Below are 20,621 nucleotides of genomic sequence, written 5' to 3'. Positions count from 1 at the left end.
TGTGTTCATCAATGCTGTCATTTATATTTCCATGAAACATTTACTACTGTGTTGTATTTGTGGATTTTTTTCCACAAACTGTAGAGATGACGAAAAACTATAATTTACAGATATTTCAAACACCATTGTCTTATTTAGGCATTTATTGTGCCTTTTTAGCTGTTTTACATCTCTGTAATATTGTCATATGTTCAGTCTCGGTCATTTTGTCTCATTTAGTTCATTCTGTGTCTCTCAGCTATCATTTCATTTCTAATTTTGGACGTTTTGAGTGGATTACGGTAATTCTGCATCCCTTTAGAGGTGCTTTGTGTTGCACAAAGGTCATTTTTATACCTCACTAAATTTGATGTCATTTCTTACAGCCATTTCCATCTCTTTGTAGCCGTTCTGTTTCTTTGAGGTCACTTTGCATTTCTTTTCTTTCAACATTCGTAATTCGGTGTCCCATAGAGTAAAATTCATCACATTTAATTTGTTTTAGCTTTTAATGTTAATCAGCCTTACTCAATTCATAACCTTGTGTTAGCGCTGTGTCACAAAGATGTAACATGTAGTATTTATGCTTGTCAAATTATAAAAAAATGTTCTTTCTTGTGATTCTGCCTGCCTTTGTTGGATTTCTTTGCCTTTGTGTTCATTTTACATCATATTTGTGTGAATTTTCTTTGCATCTGCTGCCTCTAAAATGATAAATTCTGCTTCAAACATCATAACCCTCCTAAAGAAAGGTTTTTAAAGAGCCTTATGAGTCTACATTTGTTTTACCTAGCTCTTCTTAATGAACCACCATCTTAACATATGCACTTTAACATTGTGTAACATAATGCAATATTTATTGACGACTGTTTATTCCGCCTGAATGATGTGTGGTCAAAGCAGGGATTTCAAACTGTGACGATAATGGCTCGGGATTTACTTCCACATGGCTAAAAGTAAAATAATTGGCATAAATAAAAGAGGAAATAAAGATGAAAAACAAATAAACAAACAAACAAAAAATACAATTAAGTTAAACCAAGTATGGATCACATTCAATTACAGTACTGCCTTTGAAAGCTCATTGAGTCTGCTGCGCTCTCCTGTGATTTCTCCTTTACTTGTCTCTCAGGTCAGTGGGGGTGTTATTCATTTTGTTCTGCACCAGCAGCACCAGTAACAAGTGCTCGGTGTGGTTGTGAGAGCAGAGACGCCACGGCCAGGTTCATCAGCCACTGAGCCGAACACATCACACAACTGCGTCGGTGACTGTTTTGTCGCCGCTGTCAGACAACTGGCTGGCATTTAGGAGAGATGACTCAGACGGCAACAAAACGACAAGGCAAACAAAACATGCTTATTGACCCAGTGGAAAAATACTGTAATTATCAAGATGTGAAGTAGGTAACCATAGAGGAAGGTAGAAAAGGTTACAGCAGCAGGGCTTACACAAGGAAGTTCCTGTGCCTGCAGGTTTGCTGTTACTGATAAGTAACAGTTTGTTTGTTTTTTCTTAAAACTCCTTACTTTATTTAGAACATTCAACTTAAAGCTGTGAAGCTTGGTAAATATGTAAAATGAGGTTATAAGATTATAAATGTCTTAAAAACTACAATGCAGGAATACAATGCTCCAATACAGTGCAGGACATTTCAAATCCAAAACATACCATTCCCCAGCAGCTCCTGAGCTCATGTCAAAGGCAAGATCATTTCCTTTTCCTTTTTCTTTTTCATTAAACGAAATGAAAAATCTTCAGCCCTGGTCATAAATAACACAGAGGCATATCCATGGATCACTTACTGGACTTCACTAGCTCATATCGCTTGCTATCAATCAGACTCTACTCCTTCCTGGCTGTCATGTGTGCAACCAGGCACAGAATAATTGTGCTGAGCCTTATCCACCTCACCTATTCCTGGCAACCCTTGTCTGAAGCGAAATCTCAAACTGGGTAGTGAGGCAGGTGTATTTTAGATTTAGCTGTAGTAATTTATCCAAAGAAAAATCACCCTCTCCTTTTTTTTTTTTTTTTTTTTAATTGCAGTGAAGTCATGCTCATGTCAGGAAAAATATACCAAATCTAAATAACTTCTTGAGGGTGCACACTGAGGCAAAGACACCTAATTTATGAATATTAATGATTGGCATAGTGACAGGTCCTGCCCCAGCCTTCAGTGAAAAGGTCAAAAAGGAAAACAAAGTTCTATTTCCATTTCTTGGGTGACGTCTGACTGCCAAAACCTTGTGTTTTCATCAACATAACAAAGCATTTTGGATGTTAAGCTTATCAATTTAAGGCAGAAAGCAAAAGGAAAAATCTAACTAAGCAGCCAAAAGCAGTAGCAAAATGTTAGTGAAATGTAACAACATGACAGCTAAAAGTGGCAGAACACAGTAGACAAAAAATTAAAAGCAGAATAAGAGGACAAAACTCGAACACATATGCCAAAGCAGGTTTCAAAGAGAGCAAAGTCTTTGCTGACTCAACATGTGTATGACTGAACAAAATGATGGTTCCTCTCAAACATTAAATCAGTTCGCCACAGCTTAACACCTTGATTCACATTTTATTGGCGCCAGTTTTATGATGCCACCACTTAGTTCTAACAAAGTCCGTGCTTGTGCTACAGAAGTGGACAGATTAGGCTCATAAAAAAGTACTTAGGTTGCAGAATCTTTTGCATTTACTTGCATGCCATCTACTATGAAGAAATAGCATGCTGTAAGCTGGTGTCATAGATTAGCATAGTTTATACATTTCATTTTGAGTGATAGAACCACAATTTTTTTTTTTTTTTCATTTTTTGGCACCTTACACTTTTATCTCAGCTGTTACTATCTGGCAAGTTAGAAAAGTCTACTTTGTGAATGTGTATTCAAATACGCAATACAACAAAATCACCTTGTTGTGTGTAAAGCTGTACCTGTTTTATAAAATTATCTGAGATAATTTTGGACTAACAAGACTTTTATCCCTATATTTGCAATTTTATACCCATCTTTTTTATTGTTTCACATCTACAGTTGTGAGTTCCTTCATAAACAAACTTTAAATGTGTAACAGTGCATTATTTTTATTTTTATTTTTCAAATAAAACCAATATGTTTGAACACTGTGGTTTTCATATCCTGATACCAAAGCAGCATGTAATCATGGTTCTTGTCACAATGCTCTATTGGTGGCAATACATCTTTTTTTTTAAGATTGTATTATTTAAAGATCCTTATTACAAATAAAATGTTTGGTCAAAAGTTGGTCAAAAACCAAAATTGCAAAGGAGATCTAGATGTAGAGTACATCAGATTATATTCATCATTTATTTTACTATAGAGGTTTTGATACGTAATACTAGATCAAGTCCAGCTTTTAGTAATCAGTTAATTCAATAACTGAGCAATATGAAAACCTGATAAAGAATAACTAATTTTATTTTTGACAAATTAAGCCTGTTATACTGAAAACAATTTGTGCATTCATGTTGTTTCAGGATTTTTTTAATTACACAGTAAGTCTAATCTCATCTAGTACAACTAAAATGATACAATTACTCACTTGATTGTTCTTATTTTTCTGGGGACATTTTGAATGCAAATTGATTAAGTTTTGTATATGCCTTAGAGTTGTTTATCAAGGTGTCATGACAATTTTACAGTTTATTAGCTTCTGATATCTTTTTGTATCATCCTGATTAGCTAACATGGGATTTCAAATTATTTAAAATGACAGTAAAGAAACTGCATTCAAGATAGTTTAAGCTTACACTGAGGGAAAAATACCATAGTAAATGGAGTATTTTCTATTAGAACCACCTGAAGGAGATGCTTACAGACAATCTTATCTGTTCTCTCTTCAAATGGCACTTTATGGTCATGTACGAGGTTGTAATGGAGGGAATATAAAAGTCAACAGCCCACCTTTTATGCTTTATGCAGCTATCTTTAGAGAAAAAAACTAAATTAAAAGAAATCCTGCATGTCTGAAGTGGCCGAGCGCAATACGAGTATCGATCTGCTGTTGGCAAGTGCAGAGATAAAAAGAGCAACTACACACTCCTGTAAAGGAATATCTTCAAACTCCTCCTGCACTAACAGCATATTATCTGTAATATGTGAAATAAATAAGTAAAAAATAAAATAAAAACTGTACATTTGCAACAAAATCTTTGTATAATTGGTAGTTTATGTAAAGAATGATTTATTTATGCAAATGCCACTACAGTATTTTGATTGTTGGCATTTGTAAATAAATGTGACACAAAATTGAACTCCCATGTTCAGTCCCATTTTCCATCTCAGACCTCATAATGTCCCCATTAATTCAGCACCAACTGAATGTATTTTATGAGCGCTGCTGCGTAGTTATCAAACCAACAAAGACATCAACACAACCAAACAGCTTTATATAAATGTGTGATTTGGTTAGATTTACGGATAAAGCAGTTAAACATTCAAAACACATTTCATTCAAACCAAAGAGAAGCATTGAAGGCAAAAAAAATCTTTTATCAGTTTTCATATTTGAATGATAGACCGAGGTCTATTTAACACCATGACAACGATAACAAAACAAGATTAAACATGCAGAGTCATTCTTTATCGCATGTGATCTGTCTCAGACACACACTTAAGATCTATGCACAGCGTGATGCATCAACCCAGTGAAGCATGCTCCTGCATCAACACAGCTGAGCCTAAGTGTTATTTTTGGGGCACAGCTCATCTTTGTTCACAGGCAGGCACATGCAAAGCCATGCTAACATGATGGTTCGAGTGCACAGGAGCAGAAGCAACAGAGCAACAAAGTAAAGTGAAGGTTTCAGGGCTATCAATGCAACATAATAACAAATGAGTTGGACTCTCCAGTTTAGAAGAAATCATAAAAAAAGGATTTCCCAAAACCTACAGCTTGCAAACAGCGTAGAGAAGTCAAACCGAACCTTCATCACTGTGTTCCATTTAACAATCCCTCTTGTCCTTTAAAGTTTTATCAGTATTCTAGAGATAAAACATCACATTATGCAGTGCCAACTACCCTGGCATTATCTCTGCCTGTGACAGATCGGCCTGCCATTGTGCCTGCGACGGCACCCCGTGCATTAACATTAAACAGCTTGGCTGGCCGTCTGCCTGTCTCCTTTGTCCTCCAGGGATGCAAGGAGACTCTGCAGCCATGAAGGCAACTTGGAGAGCACCTGTCACTGCCGATGAGAAATCACATGCAGCCCATGAAATCCGGCACCCCTGCTTCGCTTATTAACAGCACTTCAAAGAAATGAAAGAAATTAGGACACTCAGTAACACTTAGGTACTCACATAATTTGATGCCAAGTCTGGATGGAGATAGTCGATACCTGAAATGTGATTTCTGACATTAATCAGCGGCATAATTAAGCTTGAGAAGAAGTGCAGAACAGATGACAGTTAACTGTTTCTGTTTTGTGGTAAGCTCTGAATGACTGTGAAACCAATCATTTTTATTCTTGGCAAAATAATAATAATAATAATAATACAGTGCTGGATTAATATCTGTGATTTTATGAAAACAAATATATACTGCAATGCAACTGAAATCATTGATTTTCAACTCAATGCACAAAAACTGTGTTTACATGTTACAAAAAATAAATAACATTTTTATTTATGAGTGCAAAATTGTTACATCTGCCATCATACTAGAAATAATTACGGCAATTTTCTACTGTTTCATTCAATGGTAGGAGCAGAAGACGACTAACATGTCTCTGTGTCTTGCCTTGGGATCAAAGATGGTGTATCTGTACTATCATTTCTTTTTTAATCAGATGATTAATATCATCTTTGATCACAGAAAGTACAAGAAAACATTTACAGCTCAACAAGAACACAATACTTGGAGCAATATCAAAGGGCTGGAGTATCAAAGACCAAGGCTAAGTTGAAAGCTACAAAAGGTTCTGAATAACATGATAGACATTGATGAAAATATGCACATCAGTGGGGAGATGTGCTTTGGAGAAACAGACTGCCTAGCTTCTGCCTATTGCAGTACCTCATGTTACTCACAAGGTGCAACCAGGTTAAACATATATATTTTGCTAGAAACATTACATTTCATAGTAAATTTGGTGGTCAATTGGGTTACATCCCATTTTATACATTATATCCCATATTTACATTTTATTCTCTGGGTTAAGTGGCTTAGCCTTATTGGTTTCCAATTGGGAAACATTTCAGAATGATTTTTTTTTATTTTAGAATCCAAATAAGCAGAGCTAGTTATATATAAATATAACATGCCAAAAAAAATTTCCCAACTGCTTAACCCTGAGCCCATTTTCCACAACATATGGTTTGACCACAGGATTAATATTTTTAGACATCAAACAACAATGTTGTCTTCTTTATGACCAAGATGGGACTGACACCCGCTTCCTGATAGTTTATACATTGAAATATTATTTGATTTGTCAAAGTCTGTGCATCTTTCAGCATTTAAGCCCTTGGGTGGTAATGCATCAAAATTTGATTGGGTAAAAAAATTTTTTGAAGAGAAATATGTTCAATCTATGTGGGGAAAAAATACTTACAAAAGTCAACAAGTATATTCTAAAAAGCAAAACCTTGCTAATTTTTGGTGACTTTCAATCATTTTGTTTATAGAACCCATCAAAAGGTAATCAGCAATTAATCAGTGAATGTATAATTAAATGCTTCAGACACTTTTACAAAATACAGATTTATTACTCACCGTCATCCATGATTGCGATGGTAACTCCTTTGCCTGTGTAGCCTAGTTGCCAAGCTTCAGCCACATTAAGATCCAACCCTGGGGTCCCATCTGCCTGGCCTGTGTTTATCTAATCGCACAGACAATATGGAGAACATCCATGACTCATTACTCCCAGGTGAGCCACCATTAGGATATTAGTCCAGAGAGAGGATAGGTGCAGGCACAAGAAAGAGAAGTCACAGAGAGTGAAGGTTAAAAGAAGGAGGAATAAATGTCACCGATAAAACACATTGCTCTTGAATCAGATGGATAAAGGCAAGCTTGCTGCTGCATAAAAAAAAAAACATGCCATTTAGAGTAAACAAGCAGGGAGAAAAATAGGCAGCATGAAAGCAAAGATTACATGGCCTGGTATTGGCCAGGCTAATTTAAGAATGAGTAACAACGTTGATTCAGAAAGTAGTGCTTAAAATGCCTGGATTCAAAGTAATTAACATGGGAGAATGTGGGTTGGCGCAAAAGGTCAGGCAGCATGCAGACAGCTAGTTGGCTGATTACTCACCAAATACCACTGCTTGGTGAATAGAGGGTCACTCATGTTGACTTCTATGTCATTGATATTCCTGTAGCCTCGCTTCTGACGACTGAAACCTTCTTGTTCAAAGATGTTCTTTACCTGGTGGAAAAAGACAGAGAAATGACACGTCGAAGCCAGCCCTGATCTCAGAATACATCTTATGAAAGAATCCAATTGAAAGCACGATGGAATCAATGTGCACACAGTCTCTGAGCTGCAAGATTTAAGCAAGAGCAAAAACAGGATTTCTCCTAACTGTTTGGATGTTGTTGCTCTGTGAACTGGAAACCCTAAAAGTCAGCTGTGTTCTTTTTACACCATAAAGAAGCAGCTCCGTGTCAATCAAAGCGTCAATTCTTTTTCCTCCTAATAAGAGGGTTTGCAGCTGGAGCCAAGGTTTCCAGACTCACCTGCCACAAAGCCACAGCCTCTCTTCTCTTCAGTCTGCCTAAAAGCCACAGCAATTACGCTCACAAACACGCTTGTGTTTCCCCGAATTATCAAAGAAAGCCAGGTGGTGGAACAGCTGTGTTCTGGATTAGAAACACTCTTTGAATGCTGCCACAATACCATTTTGAACAATGAAAAATAGCATAAGAGGATAAATGATGGGATGGATAGCTTAGATAAAAAATATGTTGCAATTAGCTAGTGTCAGGTATCAAAGTAAACAGCATCAAATGTTAATACCGATATTTGCTGGCATATTTTAAAATCCATTATTTTATTGCATTTTTGTTAGTAGTGTGAATCACAGGGGCAACTTGTAACGCTGTTGTTCCATGTACTTCCCCTTGCCATCTAATGTATTATTTAAAAACGTTAATGTGCACCACACGTCAAACAGATACAACGTCAGCAGTCAGTACATATTCTAATTAATGCAGTTTTCAGTTTACCTTTTATTGTTTTTGATTTAGATTATGTGACGTGTCTGGCATTGAATGCTAGCACTTGTAATTTGAGCCCTAACTAATATTAACAAGCAGCTGTTTTCTATTAGAACATTTCTGAATTGATGTCAAGATTTTCTTTGAGAAGTAGGTAGTAGTACAGTGTTTCCCCTACCTACGGTTAGATTATTGGAGTGCTAATTTCTGTCTTCTGTGTTCAGAGCAGAAAAAAATCTGATTAAATCAATATAAGTTAGTTATTAAGGCCCCCAAACCTGTCACTTTTAGGAGAAACAGAATCATTTTAATGATTAGAAATGATCAAACCAACTTTGAACTTTTGGAGTTTGATCATATGTATCTTCCCATATCTTTTAAAAAATAACAGTAGTAATACATAATACAGCTAGGTACATATCATGTACTTACCTGGTACTTGGTTTTTTACATACCAGGCTATATTATGTTTTATTATCAACATATCTGTTTTTATTGTATCAGTTGAGCATAATGTTGAAAAAGTTTTAGTACTGATTTCATTATTGTCAAATTAATTTGTAATCTCATTATAGTTAAGAACAGACCTATAATAAATGTTGTATCAGACTAAGAGCCCTCTCTTTGTCATGTTGAAGATGATGGTTGAAACTTTGTGGATCTCTTCACGACTCTACTGAGTATTTGATCCAGAACATTTGACACCTGAGATTATTGTGTTTTATGTGAACTGATGGACTGAAGGTCATTTATTGCAATTTATATCTACAGCAGAGATGACAGAACTGAAATACTGAAATAATTGCAAGACTTTCACTAAAAGCATGCATCTGCACTGGATGGGACTTCATTGATGTGGGAAAAAAAAAAATCAACTCTCCCAACTGTCGCTGCATAATTTGCACACTGCTTTGGACATTTGTGGGGCAGAAAATAGTTGCGACGTTTAGAAAAAGCACCACTCTCTTATCTTAAATTTACTACTTTGGGTTTCTTGGACCAATATTTGAAGGTTTAGGTCTTTGTGTTCGTCCCTCACTTCATGCAGGATTTCTTGTATGTGCTGAAATAATCAGAGAATAGAATTTCCCTACACGTTGTCAGCATAATAGAAATATCTATGTCAGAAATGCCAAGTTGTAAAAAATACTCATTTAGCTGTATCTTCTTTGAGTTGCTTTTTAGCAATCGCAAAGCCACGTTTTGAAAAAGGAGGTCTGTCTAAGTGTTCCTCTTGTGCTTACCCTCATCAAATTCACTGTAGTGTGACACAGAAAACAGGCATTTTCTGGTGTGTTTACCACCTCAGATAAGAGACCAGAGCAGCACTTAAGATGTCTTTCTAAAATGGCCAAAGCCCATTCATCCAGGTGTCTCTTTTATGGTATACTCTAAGCAATCAGCAGGCACCCACGCACTGTAAATCAGCACATCAGTAAGCCCATTAAAAGGCAGGTCAACCCTCAAGATCAAACAGCTTTATTTGCACGGACACAACATTCTTCTGTTCGGATCATTAGTAAATGTTTTGAATAACTGTATGTACTATTTTACCCTTTTTTCCCCCAATTCTCTTCCTTCCCTTTCTTTCCATCCGTCATGAATTTATTCCATCACTTGGCGGAAGAGCTGGTGTTTCCCTCGAGACAGCATGTCATACTGCCCATTCACTACATCAATCAGTGCCCATGTACCACTGTCACTGTCCGCCCTTGCCAGCTGCCTGCTCACAACACTTCATTTCACTTTAAATTAAAGGGCTGCAGCGCCTCTGCTTTTCCCTTGTCCTTATTTTCCTCGTGGCTTTTTTGTGCTTGTTTTTTTTTTTTTGTAGGGTCTAGGAATCACAGTGACAATCGCAGTCATTCATTAAAGTTTCAGCTTCTCACTTTTTTTGTTCTTTACTCTGAATAAATTGAATAGACTTTGAATTTGTCTTCTGTATGTGAAAAGCAGAAAGAACAAAGGATGGCTGGTTTGGTGAATGATTGGGTGAAGACACGGCTGTGTGGATGAGTGGACGCCTCCATTGTACAGTAAAAAGAGAAGACAGGATGAGGTCAGGAAAGCACAAAGGATGATGCAAAGGAGAGACACAAGAAAATAACAGTAAGAAGAAATGGGTCAGCTTGTTCAGTTAGAGTACAAGAAAAAAATAAGGAAGCTCCAAAAAGCATTCAACAACCCTCTTACCACTTTTCAATTAAGCTTTTTTTAACTGGTAAAAGAACATTTTGAGTTAGTTGATTTCATTAGAGATTAATGTGACATCTTGATTTTTTATGGTAATTACATCTAATTTTATGTACTTTGTGAACTCAGATTAAAACAGCTCACTTTAAACTGTAAAACAAACTTTTTTCAAGCTTGAGCAGTCTTAGCACAAAATCAATGCTTCAACACTTTAGGTGTTGAGTTTATTTTAATCTAAAATATTTGTAGGTGTGTGCTGTTTCATGGTTTTCTTTACCTTGTTCTTTGCCAGCTAGTCTTTGTGTATGTTCTTAATTTAGTACCAAATCAAATCAAAAACACAAAATCTGATCCTTGCACTACATTTGTGAAATGACCGTCAGTACTGAGGATGTCTGATCCTTGACTTCTCCGTGCTGTTGCCTCACTGACAACCATTACAACATATAACATCATTCTGTTTACTCCGAATGCAACTGAGACATTTCTGTAAGCCAGCTTTGACAGTTGCCAGTTTCATAAAGGTTTCCATTGACTGGTTTGAGTTGAGACACGTGTCAAGTGAAGCTTCCCACTGAATATTAACCCAGCACGCCATATGTTACAGGAAATAGCATGAGATAGAAACCTTTTTTTTCTCCTTCTTCCTGGCAGCTAATATTGTGCATAAGATGCAACTTTAAAACCCTGCCAAACTTGAGAATCTGCCTCGGGTTGTTCGGTCATGGCTGAAAAGCTTGTTGTTGTGGCCATACGGTTGCAGTACCATCGCATGTTTGCCTAACAAGCCTCTGCTCTTGCCTCAAAATAACTAAAGCCTCTGGCTAAACATTTTGATCGAGGAGAATAAAAGCTGATGTTATCAAAAAAACAAATTTAGGAAATTTAAATCAATCAAAGGAAACTAAACTGAAGTGATATCTGAAACTGGAATTATAACTAATGGTTCTATAACTAAAGTATTTTTATCTTGTGTAATCCATTACCATGTGAAGAACAAGGTGTTGTCATATACCCATGGAAAATACAGTAAATTATATGAATACCTGGCATGTTGACTGGGAATAATCAAAAACAGATATCTGCAAAATGTGTTCCATCGAATTATTAAATGTCAAAGGGGTTTACCACAGTCCTCATCAACTTTGATTTGTCCCACTGTCTCTGGGAGTAAGCTCATTGCCCTTTACTGAATCTGTATTATTTTTCATAATAATTGAGAAACTAACTGTTTAGAAAGAATAAATGCAAAAGAAAAGATTTGCTGTCCATTAAATAGGTTGTCTGTGACTCAGCAAAAGGTTAACAGCAATAATCTTGACAATGTTTAACTTACTGATCAAGTTCAGATAGCTTTTTTCTGCTTTGATGGTGGAAAATAACTATTTTCAACAAATGAACATTTCCAGATTCTGTGATTTTCAGAATCTGTTCAAGTATGGTGGAATACAAGCATGTCAAGTATCAAAATAAAACACAGCATCTGGAACATAAACCTGTCCGTGTCCACGTTGTCTCATTTCCATTAGCTGTATTAGCTCGGTGAAGCGGCTCACATTTATTTTCATTAGCACCTTTCACAGCTGTAATTAGAGAGGTCAGTTGATTGTCTGCAGCAGGACCTCCACTCTTACCGCCCCCAACAATGGACCGAGCTAAACATACTGAGTTACAGAAGACAAATGGGACAGGAATAAAGCAGATTTTTTTTTCACATGCTTTCATCGTGCAAACAGACTAATGCTTGATGAAGACACAGCTGTGTCTTCATCATAGTGGGCAGACAATCTTAGTAAACCAAGACCAGGTGAACAATTGTCACTGGATGATTATATGAGCAGGCTTTCTAATCAGTTGCATAATGAATTAAAAGGTAGGGGTGCTCTAGTCTGAAAACAAAGTACTTAGCATCCAGATAAACAACAACAAAACTAAAAACTTTACCAATTTTTCCGTCTTACACCAGAGAGTGAAGTGAGTCTCTGCCCATGAGTCACATGTTTTCTGATAGAGTTGGGGGTGCATTAAAGTAGACTACCCCTAATGCTATTCCTAATGCTTCACAGGTGAAGGAGTTTTAAAAATTAATTTTGTCACTGTTCATTCAGTCTTCAAAACCAACAATGACTTTGTTGAATTCTTAATTCTTTTTTTAATATGAAATAAAAAAATAATACCATGCTCATTAAATTAATTTGAATTAAATGAGGAATCATGCCAGTTGCCTTTCACATCAGAGTTTAAAACTAAGATTAGATGATAGGAACTGACGGAGATGTCACTGGTTCGGTCATACCTTGAAAATGCCACACGCAATCTTGTGCGACACTGCAAAATGCCTCAGTGACTCAGCTTCTGCCACACCAAATGTTAACATAACATCTGTAAAACTGACTGAGATATAGCCATTTTATAGGTTTCTAAGGTCAGTTGGCTGTGACGGCCATCTTGAATTAGGTTGGCTTCAATTGTTAACCAGCTGTAGAGGTACATCCAGTGAACATTTCCTGAAAGTTTCATTCTAAACAGTCCAGTGGTTCATGAGATATTTTGTTAACATACAGACAGAGTTGACTCCTAATAATTAATGGCAATATTTTAAACAAAGATCGTCTGTAGTTTTTTTTTGCCATCAGAGTACACATTAGGTGCCAGGCACACCAAGTTGTAGGTTATATATATGTGTAAAATTAACTGTTTTAGCCATATTTATGTTTCTTAAGGTCACGCAGCCATCTTGAATGGGATTGACGTCTAAAGTTAATCAGTTGTAAATATACATCCAATGTTACTTTCTTTAAGTTTCATTAAAACTTGCCCAGTGGGTCAAAGAATATTTTTGGTAACAGACAGACGTAGACACACATACAGGTAAAAACATTATCACCCTGCCTTTGCCTTTCAATAATTAATTTCTTGTAGGGAAATCTAATAAACTTAAAGCTAATTCATTAGTTTCAAATCTTTTGATAACACTTTTTAGCATTTTATTCTTTTTGGATTTGTCAAAATATGTTGAATACTGTATGTTTGAGAATGCTTGCATCCATCCATCCATTTTTTCCACTCAGTCGTTTTTTGTCTCAGAGGAGCAGGTGCACAACTCCAGTGGTCAACAAACCAGAAGCTGGGTAGAACGTGAACCGGCCAACACAGAGACAAACACACACAATCACATTCCTAATGTAAATTTAGAACCTCCAATGAACTTACCATGCATGTGGAAAGAACCCGGAGTATTTGGAAATATAGCAAAACGTGCTTACATAAGGAGAACCCACAAAAACAAAGGTCCCAAAGCTAAGATTCAAACTGGAGTTTTTCCTGCTTTAAAGCAACAGTGCTGACCACTATGTCAGTGTGCAGAGTTTAATAATGTATTAATGGGCCAATTAAACTAAACGAATGTGGTCAATAAAAATATTATGAATAGATTTACAAGGAAAATCATCCATTTCATCTCAGTCACGCAGGCTGACACACAAGGAGGAATGAAGATATCAGTTAATGTGATTCCACATCTCCACGTACAGTACTGATGGTAATATGAATGCATTTTCATAATTTTTAATAAAAAATGTACTTTGGCATAAGATACACACAAAAAACACATCAGTGCCTTTATTCACCTGTTATGTTAAAGACTCAGTACCACTGATATCACTATTATAACCTTTTGTTCCAGTCTATTTGTCAAAAATGGGACAAAAAAGGAACACATATAAGGTTATGTAAAGAAATAATTTAAACATAAGTTTCATTTTCAGTGAATAATTGACTGCCATGATTCTAGTTTTCCCTGCATGGTATCATAAATATATTTGCTGTTTGTTTTTTGCAGCAGAAAACAAATCACAGAAGACATCAAGTATGTCCCATTGTGACTGCAGCTTCTGACAGTATTATTGTGCATTTATTCATTCTGCTATAACTACTGCAATTACACACACAATGCAGCACAAAATTACATGTGTAGACCTATGATTGTGTCAATAGTTTATCAGTAGTCCCAGGTTGGTTTACACTTACCCTTCTGTCTTTTTGGAGGTGCTGTCGGACATGACTGCTGCGTTTGCTTCTCCTCTTGGACGTATCTGAAGGATAGAAGTGAAAGAGGCCATCTGCAAATGGAATCTGGGTAAAAAAGAAATAAAAAAATAAGAAATAAACAGACAGAAATGCATCAGCTGAAACGGGAACACAAAACAGCAATCAAGAAGCATAAATCATTGCAGATTAAAAATGAAGAGGGACAGCAGGTCAGATTCAGATGGAAACCGGGGCTTTGTTTTTTTTTTTCTGTTTTTTTTACAAAGAAACTATTTTGAGGGAAACAGTGCTGGAATCAGCCATGATAAATCACATAGGCAGGGAAATGAGATGCATCATGCAGAGCTTTCCCCTCCAGCACTGTGCACAGATTAAAGACCTCCTTATGCTTTGGTAACAGCAAGGGTGCAGGTCAATCCTCCAAATAAATGCTTTCAGATATGCCTGCCAGATCTCATGTGGCAATGTAATGCAGATGGAAGGATGAAGATTATTCCCATCTACTCTCTAGCCTTACTGTTGCCGGTTTCTAATAAACCTCAAAGCAAACACAATGCCCTTCCCAACAATATGCCTTTTCTTTCCTAACGCTTTTTGACATATTGCCTGATCCACCCTCCTTACATTTTCAGTCTAAAAATTTACGCAAAAGAGAATAGTTCAAAGAAGACAAACATTGTTTGGTGGCGTGAATCCCGTTAAGACAAATATAGCCACAGATTACATAACCTGAGAGGCAGGAGATGTCAGAGTGCCTACAACACCACAGAGCTGGTGATTTGGCACAAAAACTACACCGACGAGGCCGATCATATGAAAATGAGTTACAAGTTGAAAGAGTGTTTATTAAAGAATAAAAAAAAGAAAAAGAAAGACGTAAAGAAAATCCTCATTCAAAGGATGTTTACTGCTACGCCTCACTGACTGAGGCTTCAGCCAATTTCACCCACCCGTTTATTTTGACATGTGACAAGGAACTCACACTGTCAGGTAATTATTTCTGTTTGTCTCCCGTAAATGGCTGGTTACGGTCTTTGTGTGTGATGGCCTGCATTTCTCAGGCTGTTTGATGAGATTTACTCATCTCAGGTGAGGTTGTCAGGAAGATGCTATGATACACTGCGTACTCTTTCGTGTCAGAAACGAAGGGAAACAGTGCCGTTTGAAACAGGCTATACTTCTTTTCAAACAGATTGTGTAAAAACAAAAGCAATAGCTATATTATCCTTTAATAAAATTTAGAACCTAACGATATAAAACTGCAGTATAGTGCTAAAGATCACCGCTTTACATTGTGAGTAGGCCAGCAGATGTAATGTTTGATCTGTTTGGCTTCATTTTTTCCCCAGCTTCGCAGGAGTCTCTTCCATTTTGAAGGGCAGGGAAGCCGAAAATCTAATTTGACTTATAGGCCAGTGGGCAACCCACAAACCAGGGGCCTGAATTTTAGTGGAAATGACGTCATCAAAATGGACAGAAAGTAGAATGTAGTCAAAGCAAAAATAAAGAAAGAAATAAAGAAAGAAAAAGAAAACCTGGATTTCTTCTCAGTGTTCCAGCTTGTGCTTCTGAACACACTAACTGCTGTAAAGGTGAGAGAGGATCAAAATGCCCTGAATCAGGCATAAATATTGACTTTAGGTGATTAATTATTTATTCATGAACTGACTAACCAAGAGACAAATTAAGCTTTAACTGCAAGGACAGTCTGACATCTTTATTGTATTATTTATTTATTTATTTGGTGATCAGAGCATCCCTACCTTTCGTGCCTGGCACCCATGTTGAGTTGCAACTTGGTGCGCCTCATCCTGTGCGTCCTCGTGCAGCTGAACCACAAGATGGTCCGTTAAGACCCCTTGTGCAGCCTGCGCGGCGAACAGCAGCGCGTTCAGCAGCGCCACAAATCCCACGGCTGTCCCACGGCGGGGGGGTCCACGCATCGTGTCCGGTTCGTTGTCGGTCCTCCCCTGGAGCTGTACGCCTCTGCCCGTCGGAGGAGAAATCGGAGTGCGGGATATCTCCTCGTTAGAGACGGGAGGAGGAGGTGGAGGAGGAGGAGGAAGAGGAGGAGGAGGAGGAGGAGGAGGATGCAAAGGATCAACGCATCTCTTCGTCGTCAGGCTGATGGCACTGATGGAAGTTGGATTTCGGGAGCTCCAACCTGCATCCTCAGCTTTGTATCTCTCCTCCTCCTCATCTCTTCTGTAATTCATTTACCTTCTTCTCTCTCTCTCTCCCTCACGGATAGTCTCGTGCGTGTGACGTTGTACCAATGGGCTCTGGCGGGTGTGCACCATTGTTTCCCCTCTCAGATACTTTTCAGCACCTTCCACAGAGTCGGTAAGGCATTTTAATGTCTTTTTTAATATTGATTATTGTATGAACTTTTACAACTGATTAATGTTTGGAGCCAACCCAATTCAAGGTGGCTGTCAAATTCAACTAACCTTATAAAACACAAAGGGAACTATAATTTAGTCACTTTTACATATATTGTGCTAACATTTGGTGTGGTCGTAGCTGAGAATTATTCACAACACATACTTTAAGTGCTACTCATTGCGTGAGATCTTTGCGTAAAATTTTAGCATTAACTTTTTTTTATGTCAGCCCTGTTCATTGGTTTGGAAAATATCCTGTGCACAATTGGACAGATTTTAATGAAACTTTCAGAAAGTAATGACTGGATGTCAAAATTGCATCTAAAGTTATTTTCAAGGTTTGACCAAAACGACTACAACGTCCTTCTCATCATAAGATGATGTTAGTCTAAAACAATGTTATGAAAGACAGCGGGCAGTGTGCGTTCCTTCAAAGGCCATTCATTAATTAATGGATCTATCATATGAGAAGGGAACACATCCACATGGTAACTCGGGCAGAGTCCTAAAAAAAAACAGGTAACTTTTGCCACTTACAGTATATTTACACATTCCCTTTGACACAATTCTGCAAACCACTTGTTAGCCCACTGTTCTCTTGTTAAACAGCCACCATGACCAGCTTGGCCTCTCAGTGGAAAGTAAGAAGTGTCCTTCAGGAGTGTAAGTGGCCATTTGGATGTGAGCAGAAGGCAGCAGCAGAGGGACTGCTCCTCTGAAGGATCCTCATTAAAGTTCACCAGCTCTGGTTGGACTCCACAAGGTTGAAGCATGGGCTGCTGCCAGCAGGTGTAATGGAGACTAAATGTGACAAAAAAAAAACAGCAAGAAGAAGAACTGGATTCCTATATAAACATTTCAATACACTTCAGGCAAAAAGAACTTAACAGTGGTCAACTCTATTACTTCTGTATTTGAAGCTTTCATCACTGTAGCTTCTAACTCTGAATAAATTCTTCTATTTTTATACCATATTGCTGTACTGTCATGTGTAACTTTCTGTAATATTATCTGATTTTTAAGAGAACACAATAGCATTTGGATCAGTTCTTCAGCTCTAAAATCTTATTTTGGGCAAAGCATCTTCTCTTCATCTGTACACTGCTTTTTGCAGCAGAACATTAATGATAGATCAACACAAACATTGTAAATGTTGCTTCACTATCTTCCTCACTATATATCAAAACCTTTTTTATAAATGAATGAACTGTATATTTTTACTTCTTTAGGGAGGAATAAATCTGTATGCTGTACATTTTTTATATTTTAGCATATTGTTGCATCCATTGTTTATTGCACCAAATGCAAATATGATGCTATGAACAATTAGTAGCTGATCAAGAAAAAACAAAACTATTTCTCCACTTTTTGTAAAGAAAAATGAAGGATGGATCATCATTGTTACCAATGTATTTTTGTAATCTGTTGTCACTTCAGATGGTCATCAGATGTACTGGTTTCACAATGAAAAACGTCAAAAATAAAAGGAATGCTACATTTTAGGGTCCCTAAAGTTGTTGTTCATGTCTGACTTGCCAGAATCTCTGTACTATTTGCTAACTTTAATATTTAACATAGAAACTACTATACTACTATAGGCATCTTCACAACCAAAATATTAAAAAAAAAATATTTTAAAGAGGCAAAAGAGGATGAACATTGGTTTAACATCACTGACTTCCAGGTTATGCCATCAGTTTTGTAACATTTTTTTTTTTTTTGGCGAGCATCAGAGAGTCTAAATCTGGGCAAGACTCAGGAGGCAGGAAGAAAAGAGATTTTATTTTATTTTAAACAAAACTGTGAGAGTGCTGTGGGGCAGAATGTCCAAAAGCATAAACAGCAACCAGTCAGGCTGAGTGTGACAAGAAAGAAAACAGAACCTGACATGAGGAACAAACAAGACGTCCAGGAGAAGGACCTAACAAGGAGTAACTGAAAACAGGACTGCGTGTGTGTGGGTGGGTGGGGTGTGTGTGTTTAAGGACCTAAACATCTGACACCATGCAAGTGAAGCATTTAACAAACAGGACTGGGTGTGTTGAGAGAGGAGAATATTAATATTTAAACAGAAAAAACATGGGTGAAAAAACTCAGAAAGCAAAATAAAATATGAAAACAAACAAAAATATGAAGCAACACAGACATCTTAATAAATGGAATAACAGAGTTCAAGCTGCATCTAAAACAATATTGTGAAAATACTTTTCAGTTTTCAACTTTGCTATCAGCTGCAGTCAGCTAAAGTTTGATATCAGTACATAAATACTTTGAGATTATATACACTGACATTAAGTCATAGTGACTATATCATTGACAAAGCAGGATGAGTAAAAATGCTATGACCTTATAATTTATGTGCTTTCAACATTAAAACTTTTACATTTTGAACATGTGGACAATCATACTTATTATATGTTTTCTTAAAACTGGGCTGCTGTCAGAACTCTGTACTGATACTACCTTTACTGATACCGTGTAAACTTCTGACAACTGTTGAAAATAAATTCAAGACATCTCAAGGTGTCATGTTTCTCCTCTGAAACATAGGAAATCTACAATAAATAAACTGTATTAACATTAAAGCAAACTAAGTTATAAATTGCATTTTTGGTCATGAAAGGATTTTTCAAGCCTGTTTTTTTCACGAGAACTAGTCAAATTTGTAATGTTTTTTTTCTTTATTTGCCAATTTTGTTATGCATTATTATAAAAACAAAACCAGCAACTGTTCAATCATATAAGCATTTAAGCATTTATTTTAGGATTGTACAATTTCTTGTGAGATTTGACCTAATTTGAACCTGAAGCAAAGTGTCTGGTTCAACCGTCTGAGCGCGTTGTTGTAAAACGGCCTCACTCTAAATAAACTGAAGGATCGTTCCTCTCAAGCTGTGAGACCTTTGGAAACTGCTTTTACCAAATAATTGCACAAACACCTTTATGGATTGACGGTGCCGTGTGGAAGGAGTTGTTTAAATGCACTGATGTGTATCTGCGGCAGTGTAGGAGGAGGAGCTGAGCGCACGGATCTTGAATTTTTTATAGCTGCCCGGGGCGGGAGTGGATGCAGGCTGCTTGTCAGTGTTTCAGAGAAAGCGAAAGAGATTAGACCAGCCGCTACAAGCTGATACTAAGCAGATAATAAAACTGGACGGACACACACACACATATATACAAACACACACTGATAATGAAACAATAACAAAGCCTTTGGAGCCTTTGCCACAAACCTTTCAAGCAGACAGGATACAACAGGATATTGATCTTCCCTCCCTTTTTTGTAGTGTGTTCTCACTGTTGGAACCAATAAACCCTTAAACAACCAAGGACACAGTTTGGGCTTTTAGATATTCATAATTTGTTTATAACAACAGATATGTTCAGTATTTTTGACTCAGCAACAATGTAAACTTAATAGGCACAAATGAAGTGAAAAATCATAACATATAACAATTTCTGCTACATTTCTGAGGCATTTTTGTACTTTGCTTCTATGTTTATGTGTGACAAGACTTCTCTGAGTGACTAGTAGATTGTGCTCACAATGATATTGAATGTATTTCATGTGTCATGTTTCATATCTGAAAAGTTCATTCTTTTTTTTGCTGCATCACATTCTGTGTCTCTGTTCGGCCTATGAATTAGGAAGCCATTTAGACTGGTAGACTGAAATAAAACCCCATAGATATCACCAGTGTTCCTAATGACAGAGGCCTGACAATATGCACACAATTACACGTAGAGCCTATGCTATTCAGAAACATATAAAAATGACAGGTGTATGTCATTCCAAAAGTCCCTTTAGCATGCCAAAATAAAAAATTCATGACTAG

The 20,621-nt window shown here is 37.0% G+C and overlaps 1 protein-coding gene across 1 annotated transcript in view; it reads right to left on the bottom strand.

Moving 5' to 3' along the window:
* Positions 1–16,736, bottom strand: part of pcsk2 (proprotein convertase subtilisin/kexin type 2) — a 32,942-nt gene extending 16,206 nt beyond the window's left edge. The window contains exons 1-5 of the mRNA XM_017432340.3: positions 16,165–16,736; positions 14,381–14,485; positions 7,254–7,367; positions 6,710–6,818; positions 5,296–5,333 (exon numbers count right to left, since the gene is read on the bottom strand). Coding sequence (XP_017287829.1) covers positions 5,296–5,333; positions 6,710–6,818; positions 7,254–7,367; positions 14,381–14,485; positions 16,165–16,617 — 819 coding nt within the window. The 5' untranslated portion in view covers positions 16,618–16,736. The remainder of the gene's footprint in view (positions 1–5,295; positions 5,334–6,709; positions 6,819–7,253; positions 7,368–14,380; positions 14,486–16,164) is intronic.
* Positions 16,737–20,621: the final 3,885 nt, after the last annotated feature.

The sequence above is a fragment of the Kryptolebias marmoratus genome, linkage group LG22 (assembly GCF_001649575.2).
Source record: "Kryptolebias marmoratus isolate JLee-2015 linkage group LG22, ASM164957v2, whole genome shotgun sequence".
NCBI classification, from domain to species: domain Eukaryota; kingdom Metazoa; phylum Chordata; class Actinopteri; order Cyprinodontiformes; family Rivulidae; genus Kryptolebias; species Kryptolebias marmoratus.
This window is presented reverse-complemented; position numbering and strand designations above follow the sequence as displayed.